The sequence below is a fragment of the Bufo gargarizans genome, chromosome 3 (genome assembly GCF_014858855.1).
Source record: "Bufo gargarizans isolate SCDJY-AF-19 chromosome 3, ASM1485885v1, whole genome shotgun sequence".
Classification (NCBI taxonomy): Eukaryota; Metazoa; Chordata; class Amphibia; order Anura; family Bufonidae; genus Bufo; species Bufo gargarizans.
Window position 1 is genome coordinate 198,647,637 of NC_058082.1, and position 13,810 is coordinate 198,661,446.

Below are 13,810 nucleotides of genomic sequence, written 5' to 3' on the forward strand. Positions count from 1 at the left end.
TTATTCTGTGCAGGGCATCGGAGGCCGTGCCCCTTCCACTATTGTAGGGGTTACAGGGCTCATCAGTCTAAGGTACGCGGGCATGCCTCGTTCCACCATTTGGATCCGGGCATGTGCTTTAGCAGCATAGGGAGAGTGTTGAGGGTCTGACAGGGGTCACCCTTTCTCTTCCCTAGTTTGGGTCCGGTCAGTAGCTCTTTTTACTGTGTATACTCTTGTTACCCTTAAACAGCCGTGACAGGTATCTGATCTGAGGTCTTATTGGGTTCTTATTAATATTAAAGGGGTTCTGCACTTTGTTTAAACTAATGATCTATCCTCTAGATAGATCATCAGCTTCTGATCGACGGGGGTCCGACACCCGGGGCCCCCGCCGATCAGCTGTTTGAGAAGACAGCGGCGCTCCAGCAGCGCCGCGGCCATCTCACTGTTTACCGCAGTCCCAGTGACGTCACGACTAGTATCAAGTGAACAGAGCTTAGCCACGCCCAGGCCAGTGATACTAGTCGTGACGTCACTGGGCCAGCGGTAAACAGTGAGAAGGCAGCGGCGCTGCTGGAGCGCGGCTGCCTTCCCAAACAGCTGATCGGTGGGGGTCCCGGGTGTCAGAAGCTGATGCTCTATCCAGAGAATAGATCATCAGTTTAAATAAAGTGCAGAACCCTTTTAAAGAGGACCTTTCACTTGTATAAACTATGTGAACTGAGTATGCTGCCATTTAGAGCGGCGCCCGGCGATCTCACTGCACTTACTATTATCCCCGGGCGCCGCTCCGTTCTCCAGTTATAGGCTCCGGTACCTTTGCTCCTTAAGTTATAGTAGGCGGGTCTTCCCTTGTCCTGTGGGCGTCTCCTTCTCCTAGGCTGCAGCGCTGGCCAATCGCAGCGCACAGCTCACAGCCTGGGAGAAAAAAACCTCCCAGGCTGTGAGCTGTGCGCTCCGATTGGCCAGCGCTGCAGCCTAGGAGAAGGAGACGCCCACAGGACAAGGGAAGACCCGCCTACTATAACTTAAGGAGCAAAGGTACCGGAGCCTATAACGGGAGAACGGAGCGGCGCCCGGGGATAATAGTAAGTGCAGTGAGATCCCCGGGCGCCGCTCTATATGGCAGCATACTCAGTTCACATTGTTTATACAAGTGAAAGGTCCTCTTTAAGGGTCGGATCTGAGGTCTTATTGAGAGTCTTATTAACATTGGGGGTCTGATTGGGGCTGGGAGCTGAGGTCTGATTAACATTGGGGGTCTGATTGCTGGTCTGATCTGCGGTCTAATGAAAAAAAATGTTTTCTTATTGTCCTCCTTTAAAACCTAGGAGCGTCTTAAGGGCTGGTGCGTCTTATAGGGCGAAAAATACGGTACTTTATTTATTGATTTTGACTTTTTACTAAAGCCTGATTTACTAAAGCCACCTAAAGCCCGATTTCAAGTGCACTTTAAAGGATAACTGTCACACTTAGACCCTAATTTCAATTTTCATATATGTAGTTACTAATAACATGATATTCCAGAATCAGTTACTATTAGACTGACTCACCCCATATTTAATAAGATTCAGCCCTTAGCAACCAGTCTGCATAAATATGCAATTTCACTATTGAGTTAAGATGGCCGCCACTGCCCTCACCCTGAGGCTAATCCCGCCTGCTCTCACTAGCCAGTAACAATAGCCCCCCAAAAGTGTCAGTAACCAGAGCCCTCCCCCTAAAGGGTTAATCTCCTGCAGCACAAAGGGGTCCTCTTACCACATGTTGCTTTCATTTATACACTGAGCAGACGGCAGATCTCCCTTCCCTGTTGTGCGCTGCACCAACTCTGCTTCTCCAGCTCTGCTGAGTGAGGGAGCGTCTGCCAAGCGCAGGGACAGAGAGAAGTGCACACAGCCCAGGCACTGTTATCAGCTGCTGGGGAGGACCTGGCTCTAATCATTAACTTACAGTCCCTGGCTGTCAGTAATGTGACCTTGCACGCTGCGTGCTTCTGCGTCCTCCGTAGACGGACCCTGCATAGCAACCTGATTTTAAGCACAGGTAAAAGCAGGCAGTACAGGGAACAAAACTGTGGAATTAAGGGGTAATACACAGTGAAAAGTTGAAATAGGGCCACCAAGGAGATATTAATCACCACAATTCAATACTCCCAAAAAAATAAAAAATATGACAGGTATACTTTAAATTCACTATTTTGGCATATAGCTGACTTGTCAGCGGCATACAGAGTAGGACTCTGCATTGTATCAATGGGGCCGCAGAGAACAGAGTACAGGTAGGAGCACATATTGCTGTTTCTGCCTGTTTCCCCTGATGTTGGCTAAATGCTGGCATAGCACATGGGTATCCTGTAACAATGTACTATTACCGGATTAGCTGGGTGGAGCGGGCTCCTGCCTGTGCCTGCTTTGCTAATCTAAAAGTACTGCATGTAAGCTTTTAGCAAGTCAGTGCCAGAACAGTGAATTTAAAGTGCGCTTGAAATCAGGGCTTTAGATGGAAATTTCTTTAGTAAAAATTCATAATAAATAAAGTTTATTAGAAAAATGATTTTAAGGGCATTTGGGGCATTTAGAAAAAACTTTAATAAAAGTTTAGTTACTCTTTAAAGGAGAAAAGAGTACATTACAATAATTAGCATAAGGCCCCTTTCACACGAGCGAGTATTCCGCACGGGTGCAATACGTGATGCGAACGCATTGCGCCCGCACGGAATCCGGACCCATTCATTTTCAATGGGGCTGCGTACATATGCGTTGGTTTTCACGCATCACTCATGCGTTGCGTGAAAATCGCAGGCCTAAGCCTCTTTCTATTGGCTAAGTAAGAGTTACTACTACTACTTTGGAGACCTTGGCCAGTCCATGTACTTCATGATAGTTAGTGCATGGACAGCTGATTACCAGGATGGCCATATTTTTATTTTTGACAGACAACCCCTTTAAACTGGTAATGATACTTAAATGCAACTGCACCTGCAACGAATCTCCCTTCTGGATCCACTTTTCCATCATTTAAACGATTGTTAGGCTTATCTTCATCAACTTGAGCAAAGCGAGTTACTGACTGGTCTTCCCAATTCAGTGCTGCAAATGTAGTGCCTGGGGTGAAAACATAACCACCGGACTTTCGTAGGGCAACACAGCCGACTGGTTCTTCTATAGAGGACACAAAAGAAGTTGGCGTCTTCATGAAAGAATCTTTGTAGATGTCACTTTCACTCATTTGTTTGAAATACATATCAAAACACAATTTGACCTAGATATAACCAGTATGAAAAACAACCAGTATGTACTTACACACACAGAGATCTCTGCTTGACTGTACCAGCTATAACTGTAGTGTGTATGGTGTCATGGTGCGGTTCCCTGTGGCCGTGTAGGCTGGCTGCATGCCCTCTCGCGTACTGGCTGCAGGCCGACACCTGTGTATGCTAGTTGCTTGGGGCTGCGTGCTGGCTGCGGTTTTGTGTGTGACCTGTGGCCTGTGTTTGTGTCTTCCGTGTCTGTATCTCTGTGGTTCCTGTCACCGGTGCTGTGCAGGCTGGCTGCATGCACTATGTGTACTGGCTGTGGGTGTTCCCACGTATGCTGGTTCTGTGATGTGTGCTGGCTGCGGCCTTGTGTGTGAACAGGGTCTGAATTTGGATGCATGTCTGTTTCTATCACAGTGCTGTTCTGTTACTCCTTGTTGCTATGTAGGCTGGCTGCCTGTTACCTCGTACTGGCTACAGTTATCCTGTGTATGCTAGTTGTCCGGTGGGGCGTGCTGGCTGCAGCATTCTGTGTCTGCTGTGAACTGACACTTGTGATTGTGTTTTCTGTACTTCTGATACTCCTGGTTCTGATGGAGTTAACATTCCCTGATCTGTTCCAGAGTGTGGCTTATCAGGTTCGCTTGTTATGGCACCTATATCTATCTGTGTGCTGTGGGGCTTGTGTGCAGTCTGTCTTGTGCCTTACTGGGTGTAGCTCCTTGCTGCTGACCCAGGGGGATTTGCCATCTGCCCTTTTGTGTGGTGCCGCCTGGTAAAGCATTGGTGTTGATGTTATTCCTTTGCCTGATCTTCTGTACCTGTTTTGTGTCTGATCCACTCTGTTCCATGTTTAGCCTAGCAGTGCTCTATCTGCGTCTGACAGCTTGGCAATGCTAAACTGCTTCCGATCCTGCCTGTTCCATGTCTGGCCTGGCAGTGCCTACTGCTTCTGATCCTTGTATGGTCCATGTCTTGCCTGGAAGTGCCTACTGCTTCTGATCTAGTCTGTTCCTTGTCTGTCCTGCAGTGCCTTACTGTTTCTGTTCCTTGTTTGTCCTGCCTTCGTAAGAGGGCTCCTGGGTTCTACAGAGGGAGGATCTCTAGTCTGTGTGCAGCTCTGCCTGTGACCGCCATGCTTCCGTTCTGCATGGGGTCCAGGGATCTGCTTTTGTGCTGGTTCCCATTTGTCTTGTTGTCTGATCCCGTCCTGAGTTTGTTTGGGTTCCAGTCCTGTTGTCTCTGGTTCTTTGCAGGTAGGGGCCAAGTGTAGAGGGACCTTCATGGAGGTGCGACCAGTGAGCCCTCAGTCTAGTTCATCCCCACTACCAGGGGCTCTGTGAAGAACGGGGCTCACTGGCTCTTTGCCCTCCTGGGTTTTGCCTCTGGTCTGCTGGTGCACTTGGTTCGGTGGTAGTGCTACTACTATTGCCTAACCTGCTTTTCAGTACTGTCATGTTCACTTATTACATGTGTATTAAAGTATTCTGTTAATCCCTGGTCTGAATCTGCCTGTGTCATGTTTGCATGACTTCCCAGAGGTCTGCCCATGTCCTCCGGAACGTGACATTTGGTCATATCACAATCAGACAAATAAAATTAACCACGTTAAAAGTGATCAATTATCTAGTTGATGCCCCAACAACTATTTGGAATGGAATATATGATATCCCAGACATATCATCTGATTAACACTTATGCAATACCCACCATACATATACAGCCAGTGTCTGGTTTTTAAAGATACTAGCAGTTCCGCAGTTGACACCATAGCTGGTGGGTGTATGTGTAGTGCCCTGGAGCAGGGGTACTGTAAAGTCTGGATATTTGTGGACATTTGCCCCTGTTTCCCCTATGCAAAGTTATAAACTTCTTACTTTATTTCACTCGAAAGGGCTAACGTGCACTGTTTAATACTGTGTAATTAAATTTTTTATGTATGTTGTGATATTTATCTTGTTCATTTGCACTGTATTTACATGGCTCTGTGGGTTAATGAATACTGAGAGACTTTTGGGACTTTGAATGAGAAGCTGATAATTTTCCACAGCTGCCATAGGGTTTAAAGAAGAGTATGTTTTGGAGGGAAAAAGACAGACGTTTGTTTATCAGCAAAACCAGACAGACTGATTATGTGACTGTCTGGTTTAGCTCTGTTATATATGGAAACTTATTTTTGTCTGGAAAAAACTGCTGTGTCATTGGCATTGAGTATCATTGAAGCTCTAATGTAAGTCTATGCCAGACGGGAGTGGTTACTTTGTAATTGTTTGTGCTGAGTTTCTCCACTCCACCCCTCCCACTAGAAAGTTCTAGTCTAGCTAGAAATGGCATATAAGGAGAGCAGTCATCGCCCTAGTGTTCTGCAGTTAGGGACCAGTGCTTGGAGGGAAAGACTCATGCCAGCCTGCATGAGTGACCAGAAGAAGACGCTGAGATGGGGACGCTGAGCCACAGACAATGGGTCACCAGCCTTGTGACCCAGGAGACACCCGGACTACTGAGCTACAGACTGTGGGCATCCAGCCTTTGACCAGGGTACCAGCCTTCTGAGAGAGAGAGAGGGACAGGTAGCTCAGGCCTTTTCTCAGCATCAAACCCTTCTTCTGCCAAGGAGGAGCCTGGAGAAGCCAGCCCTATGCTTTGTCTGCATTGTTTTGCACCTGAATTCCGCACCACACCTTACCATCCCTTCCGGAGAGCAGTAACACGTGGTAACACCTCAACGGTGTCTGGAAGACCCAGCGTAGCATATGCTGTTTTACACAGCAGACACTGGCTGGCAGTGTCTATGATCAGAGTTGTCATTTGCCATCACAACTCCCTCCAATGTCTGAATGCTTCCCTGTGATGAGATTGTAGAATCTGTATAGTTGCTATGGTAGCCAGGATCCTTGTGAAGGCTCCCAGGCCTGCCATTGTAAATTCCTATTAAAGGGGTTGTCCCACAAAAAGTATTACAACACAATTAATAGGGCATTTTAAATTAAGTAGTATTGCAATAATTATATAATACAAATATTGTAAGGTTTTCTATGTACTTTACATTTTCTTATCTGGTAGCACCCCCTCCTGTTCCTCATGGGCAGATATTCAGGTACACCTTCTCCTGCATTCAAGAGAGGACTAAAATGCTCAGTAGCTTCCCTTCGCTCTTCCCCTCCCCAGGTAAAGACACCTTTCATTCATCCCTACTTCTAAATTCATAGTAATATATAATTATATCTCTATTTAGAGAGTAAATAAGAAAAAGGGGAGGGGGATGCTATTACATACCATAGTGCTATAGTAGAATCTCTGGTGCTGTGAGTGATGGACTGTTTTCAATGCAGGGGAGGAAGGGGTTAACAGGAGCTGATTTCAGTTCACATCTGGGAGATGTGGGTACCCAGTTGTATCGTGTAATAGGAACACACAGATTTAACCATAGGCATTAATAGTAAACTATTGCAGTCTATGGTATAAATCATAGATCAGCCATCTTCGGCACTTCAGCTGCTGTAAAATTACAACCCAGCATGCACACTTAGGCCTATTGCACAATACCGTATGGCTTTTTAAGTATTTTGCGGTCCGCAACAAATACGGATGACGTCCGTGTGCATTCCGTTTTTTTGCGGAACGGACCAGCTAGCCCCTGATAGAACAGTACTATCCTTGTCCGTTATGCAGACAATAATAGGACATGTTCTATCTTTAAATGGAACGGAAAAACAGAAATACGGAAACGGAAGGCATATGGAGTACCTTCCCTTTTTTTGCGGATCCATTGAAATGAATTGTTCTGTATAATGACCATATACGGAACGCAAAAGACGGAACGTAAACGTAAATAAAAATGTTTGTGTGCATGAGGCCTTAGTTCCATTCACATTACCGTATCTGTTGTGGTCAGCAAAATACTGATCTTTTCCGTGTGTGATCCTCATTTTTATGACATCCATATGCTTTTTTGCCGCAAAAGATAGAGCATGTACTATTCAGTCTGAAAAAAGAGGACCGTAGACCCACGGAAGTCAATGGGTCTGCAAAAAATGTGGCTCATACACGGACCCCAAAATGGTATCAATAAATACTACAGATTGCCTCGCAAAAGAAGAGCCCTTACAAAGCTATAGAAACATAAAAATGACTATGTGTGTCAGAATTTGGCAATGCAGAGAAAAAAAATACATCTTTTGCATTTTTTTAAAGTATTAAAACATGACAAAAAAAAACACATAAATTTTGTATAACTCTTGTACTGACCTACAGAATAAGGGCTCATGCACACGAACGTATTTTCTTTCCGTGTCCTTTCCGTTTGTTTTTTTGCGGACCGTATGCGGAACCTTTAATTTCAATGAGTCCGCAAAAACGGAAGGTTCTCTGTGTGCATTCCATTTTCGTATGTCCGTATTTCCGCTGCACAAAAAATAGAACATGTCCTATTATTGTCCGCATTACGGACAAGAATAGTACTGTTCTATGAGGGGCCAGCTGTTCCGTTCCGCAAAATGCGGAATGCACACAGACGACGTCTGTATGTTTTGCGGATCCGTTTTTTGCTTACCGCAAAATACATACGGTTGTGTGCATGAGGCCTAAAAGTGACATTGAATGCAGTAAAAATGAAACCCATAAAACAGTTGTGCTATTGCCTTTTTTTTCCAGTTCCACCCCATTAGTATTTCTATTCCAGCTTCCCAATACTTTGTATGGAAAAATGAAATACAACAAGCCCTCATACATCTATCTGAACAGAAAAATAAAAAAATAATAAAAAAACCTATCTGGTTACACATACCCTGGTTTCACACCTAGGCGTTTCTCAAACGCGCGTTTCTATGCGCGTTTTTGTCGCGCGTTTTTATGCGCGTTTTTTTTAATAGTTTGGGTGATTGACAGCAGTGTTGTCCAAAGAGTCTATGGCCCAAACGCGCGTCAAACGCGCCAAAAAAAGCTCCTGTACTTGTTTGAGCGTCGGGCGTTTTACAGCGCGATCGTACGTGCTGTAAAACGCCCAGGTGAGAACCATTCCCATAGGGAATCATTGGTTTCTCCGTGTTGAGCGTTTTACAGCGCGTAGGAACGCGCTGTAAAACGCTCAGGTCTGAACTTAGGGTTAGTGTGCCTGCACATGATGTGGTTTACGTGTTCCAGCAAAGTGCATTAGATTTGACAAATCTCATGTACACTTTGCTTTTTATTTCTATTCAGAAATTGATCTGTTGTGCAGATTTTTTAATCCAAATTGTGTCATTTGTTTGTGCGATTCCGCACCTTCTGTAGAGTGGTTTTCCCCATAAACTTCAAATGGCTTGTTAACATAATCTGAAAATCCGCAACAAAAAAACGTATCAAAACCACTATAATAGTGTGAGTTTGTGTGCTGTTTCGTTGCGGATTTCTTGCAGCTATTCTGCAAATCTGCTCCGAGGGCAGGTTCCCTTAGGGTCCATTCACACGTCCGTATTCAAATTGCCGATCTGCAAAACACGGATATCGGCAATGTGTGTTCCGCATTTTACGGACCGCACATCGCTGGCACTCTCATAGAAAATTGTGGAACGGATGCGGACCCATTTTGCGGACGTGTGCATGAATGTACCTTACACTAACATGTCATCGAATGTCTGTAGGTAATCATTAGAAATGAGCAAATTTCATATTTTGAAATTCGTTCACACTTCGTTTGGTGGTAAAAGCAGAATTGCGTTATGAATTCCGTTACCATGGACCATAATGCAATTCTATGACGGAATGCCTTTAGAGGCATTCCGTTATTCATTCCGTCATAATAGAAGTCTATGGGCTGCAAAACTGATCCATCCTGTTTCCGTTATGCAGGAGAGTCTTCTCCTGCATAACGGAAACAGGTCAGATCCGTTATGCAGGCCATAAACTTCTATTATGACGGAATGAATAACGGAATGCCTCTAAAGGCATTCCGTCATACAAACCGGATTCCAAAAACAAATTGTGAATAAAAACTGAATGCAATGATGTGGAGATGGCAAATGTCTATATTTTATTTGTAATAGAACGTAGATGACAGATCAAACGTTTAATCCGAGTAAATGTATCATTTTAAAGGAAAAATATGTTGATTCAAATTTTCAGTGTCAACAAATTCCCAAAAAGTAGCAATAAGAGGCTGGAAAAAGTAAATTTGAGCATAACGAAGAGCTGGAGGAACAATTAACACTAATTAGGTCAATTGGCAACATGATTGGGTATAAAAAGAGCTTCTCAGAGCGGAAGTGTCTCTCAGAAGCCAAGATGGGTAGAGGATCACCAATTCCCACAATGTTGCGCAGAAAGATAGTGGAGCAATATCAGAAAGGTGTTACCCAGCGAAAAATTGCAAAGACTTTGCATCTATCATCATCAACTGTGCATAACATCATCCGAAGATTTAGAGAATCTGGAACAATCTCTGTGCGTAAGGGTCAAGGCCGTAAAACCATACTGGATGCCCGTGATCTCCAGGCCCTTAAACAACACTGCACCACAAACAGGAATGCTACTGTAAAGGAAATCACAGAATGGGCTCAGGAATACTTCCAGAAACCATTGTCAGTGAACACAATCCACCGTGCCATCCGCCGTTGCCAGCTGAAACTCTACAGTGCAAAGAAGAAGCCATTTCTAAGCAAGATCCACAAGCTTAGGCGTTTTCACTGGGCCAGGGATCATTTAAAATGGAGTGTGGCAAAATGGAAGACTGTTCTGTGGTCAGACGAGTCACGATTCGAAGTTCTTTTTGGAAATCTGGGACGCCATGTCATCCGGACCAAAGAGGACAAGGACAACCCAAGTTGTTACCAACGCTCAGTTCAGAAGCCTGCATATCTGATGGTATGGGGTTGCATGAGTGCGTGTGTCATGGGCAGCTTGCATGTCTGGAAAGGCACCATCAATGCAGAAAAATATATTCAGGTTCTAGAACAACATATGCTCCCATCCAGACGTCATCTCTTTCAGGGAAGAACCTGCAAGATAATGCCAGACCACATTCTGCATCAATCACAACATCATGGCTGTGTAGGAGAAGGATCCGGGTACTGAAATGGCCAGTCTGCAGTCCAGATCTTTCACCTATAGAGAACATTTGGCGCATCATAAAGAGGAAGGTGCAACAAAGAAGGCCCAAGACGATTGAACAGTTAGAGGCCTGTATTAGACAAGAATGGGAGAGCATTCCTATTTCTAAACTTGAGAAACTGGTCTCCTCGGTCCCCATACATCTGTTGAGTGTTGTAAGAAGAAGGGGAGATGCCACACAGTGGTGAAAATGGCCTTGTCCCAACTTTTTGGGGATTTGTTGAAACCATGAAATTCTGATTAAACATATTTTTCCCTTAAAATTGTAAATTTTCTCAGTTTAAACTTTTGTTCCGTGATTTATGTTCTATTCTGAATAAAATATTAGAAGTTGGCACCTCCACATCATTGCATTCAGTTTTTATTCATGATTTGTATAGTGTCCCAACTTTTTTGGAATCCGGTTTGTAGAATTGCGTTATGGTCCGTGGTAATGGAATCCATAATGCAATTCTGCTTTTACCACCAAACGAAGTGTGAACGAATTTGATGAAATTCGCTCATCTCTAATAATCATTTTAAATCACAATAGTTCAAGCCCTCTTGAAAACTATTACTGTGAAATTTACCTAGAGATACACTCTGTATTTTTTTAGTACAGGGGTTCCAGCGACAGATCTTCTCTCCTATAATATCAACATACACTAAAATGCCTTCTCTGTCGTCCCAGACCGGTGACTCTCCAAGTTGGTACCTCTCAGTGACAACACATTCAGTCTTGATGGAAGACATGGCCCTGTATTAATAGTAACAAAGAGAAATAATGATAATAGAAAAGTGTAGATTAGTTGGTACTGATAGCATTCAACAGTATGTCTTGAAGACAGCTATCTTCCTAAAGGCCTCATGCACACAACTGTTGTTTCATTCCTTGTCCGTTGTTCCGTTTTTCGTGTTTTTTGTGGATCCGCAAAACACGGACACCGGCAATGTGCTTTCCGCATTTTGCGGATCCGCACATTTCCAGAACTATATCGAAAATGCCTTTTCTTCTCTGCAATTGCGGACAAGAATAGGACATGCTCTATAGGCGCTACAAAAAACGCAGTGTTCGCCCGATCAGGCCTGATCTTGTGCGCACACTTGCGTTCAGTCCGCCCCACCGCAGTGACAGAATATTTTTTTTCTAATCACTGCAAAAACACCGTAAAATCGCTGTGGCGCTATAAAAAGATCACTTTTGAGGGGCATGGCGAGTTCATAGAAGATTTTTTTATTTTTTTGGGCACAAGTTAACGGAAATAGATTTTTTTTTTCTTTTAAAATAAAATCTCACGTGAACTCACCATACCCCTCACGGAATCCAAATGCGTAAAAATTATTAGACATTTATATTCCAGACTTCTTCTCACGCTTTAGGGCCCCTAAAATGCCAAGGCAGTATAAATACCCCACAAGTGACCCCATTTTGGAAAGAAGACACCCCAAGGTATTCCGTGAGGGGCATGGCGAGTTACTAGAATAATTTTTTTTTGGGCACAAGTTAGCAGAAAATGATTATTTTTAATTTTTTTTCTCTTACAAAATCATTTTCGGCTAACTTGTGCCAAGATAAAATATGGCCCTGGCATTTTAGGGGCCCTAAAACATGAGAAGAAGTCTGGAATCCAAATGCCTAAAAATTCCCTCCTAAAAGGTACTCATTGGAATTTGGGCCCCTTTGCACACCTAGGCTGCAAAAAAGTGTCACACATGTGGTATCGCCGCACTCAGGAGAAGTAGGCAATGTGATTTGGGGTGTATTTTTACATATACCCATGCTGGGTGAGAGAAATATCTCTGTCAAATGACAACTTTGTATTAAAAAAATGGGAAAAATTGTCTTTTAGAGAGATATTTCTCTAACCCAGTATGGGTATATGTAAAAATACACCCCAAAACACATTGCCCTACTTCTCCTGAGTACGGCAATACCACATGTGTGACACTTTTTTGCAGCCAAGATGCGCAAAGGGAAACAATTTCCAATGAGTACTTTCAGGATTTCACAGGGTATTTTTACGAATTTGGATTCCAAACTACTTCTCACGCTTTAGGGCCCCTAAAATGCCAGGGCAGTATAAATGCCTCACATGTGACCCCATTTTGAAAAGAAGACACCCCAAGGTATTCCGTGAGGGGTATGGTTAGTTTATGTAAAATTATATTTTTTTGTCACAAGTTGGAATATGAGACTTTGTAAAAAAAAAAAAAAAAAAAAAAAAAGAAATCATCATTTTCCGCTAACTTGTGACAAAAAATAAAAACTTCCATGAACTCACTATGCCCATCAGTGAATACCTTAGGGGTTACTTTCCGAAATGGGGTCATTTGTGGGGTGTTTCTACTGTCTGGGCATTGAAGAACCTCAGGAAACATGACAGGTGCTCAGAAAGTCAGAGCTGCTTCAAAATGCGGACAAATTCACATTTTTGTACCATAGTTTGTAAACGCTATAACTTTTACCCTAACCAATAAATATACACTTATTGCATTTTTTTTTAATCAAAGACATGTAGAACAATAAATTTAGAGAAAAATGTATATAGAAATGTAGTTTTAATTGAAAAATTTTACAACCGAAAGTGAAAAGTTACGTTTTTTTGCAAAAATTTTGGTCAACTTCGATTTAATATAAAAAAAAGTTTAAATGTCAGCAGCAATGAAATACCACCAAATGAAAGCTCTATTAGGCCTCATGCACACGACCGTAGTTGTGTTTCGTGTCCGTTGTTCCGTTTTCCGTGATTTTCTGCTTGTTATCCGTGTCCGTGATCCGTATTTCCAGTCCGTGAAAAAAATATGACTTGTCCTATTGTTTTGTTTTGAAAAAACACGGATGCACACAAGATTGTCATCCGCGTCCGTGATCCATGTCCGTTTTTTTTTTTCTTATCATTTGCAAGGCAAACTTGACTTAGATTTTTTTTTACGATCCTCCAAAATCAAAGGAAGACACACGGAAACAAAAACGGACACGGATCACGGAACAACGGAACCCTGTTTTGCGGACCGTGAAAAAATACTGTTGTGTGCATGAGGCCTTAGTGAGAAGAAAAGGAGGTATAATTCATTTGGGTGGTAAGTTGTATGACCAAGCAATAAACGGTGAAAGTAGTGTAGTGCAGAATTGTAAAAAGTGGTCTGGTCATAAAGGGGGTTTAAGCTAGGGGAGCTGACTCTGCAGGCCATGGTAGCACATTTTGGCCAGGCAGGCTTCTCATAGTAGAATGAGCAACATGCGGCGTGGCGTTCAAAAGCAGCTCCTGGGACACTTCAGAGAAGTGGCTGTAGGACTGGTTCTATGATTAAATCAATGTAACGTTGAGCTGCTAGTGAACCTGAAATGGAGACTAGAGAGATACATCAACTGTACATTATGCCACCACACACCATAAGGCCTCTTTCACACAACCGTTTTTTTTTTTTTTTTTCGTGTGCGGGCCGTTTTTTCACGTTCCGTATACTATTCATTTCAATGGTTCCGCAAAAAAAACGGAATAT

The 13,810-nt window shown here is 43.4% G+C and overlaps 1 protein-coding gene across 1 annotated transcript in view; it reads right to left on the reverse strand.

Annotated features, from left to right (window-relative positions):
• The window catches only part of LOC122933381 (regucalcin-like), a 39,789-nt gene that overhangs the window by 22,893 nt on the left and 3,086 nt on the right, over positions 1-13,810 (reverse strand). The window contains exons 3-4 of the mRNA XM_044288341.1: positions 10,897-11,063; positions 2,964-3,146 (exon numbers count right to left, since the gene is read on the reverse strand). Coding sequence (XP_044144276.1) covers positions 2,964-3,146; positions 10,897-11,059 — 346 coding nt within the window. The 5' untranslated portion in view covers positions 11,060-11,063. The remainder of the gene's footprint in view (positions 1-2,963; positions 3,147-10,896; positions 11,064-13,810) is intronic.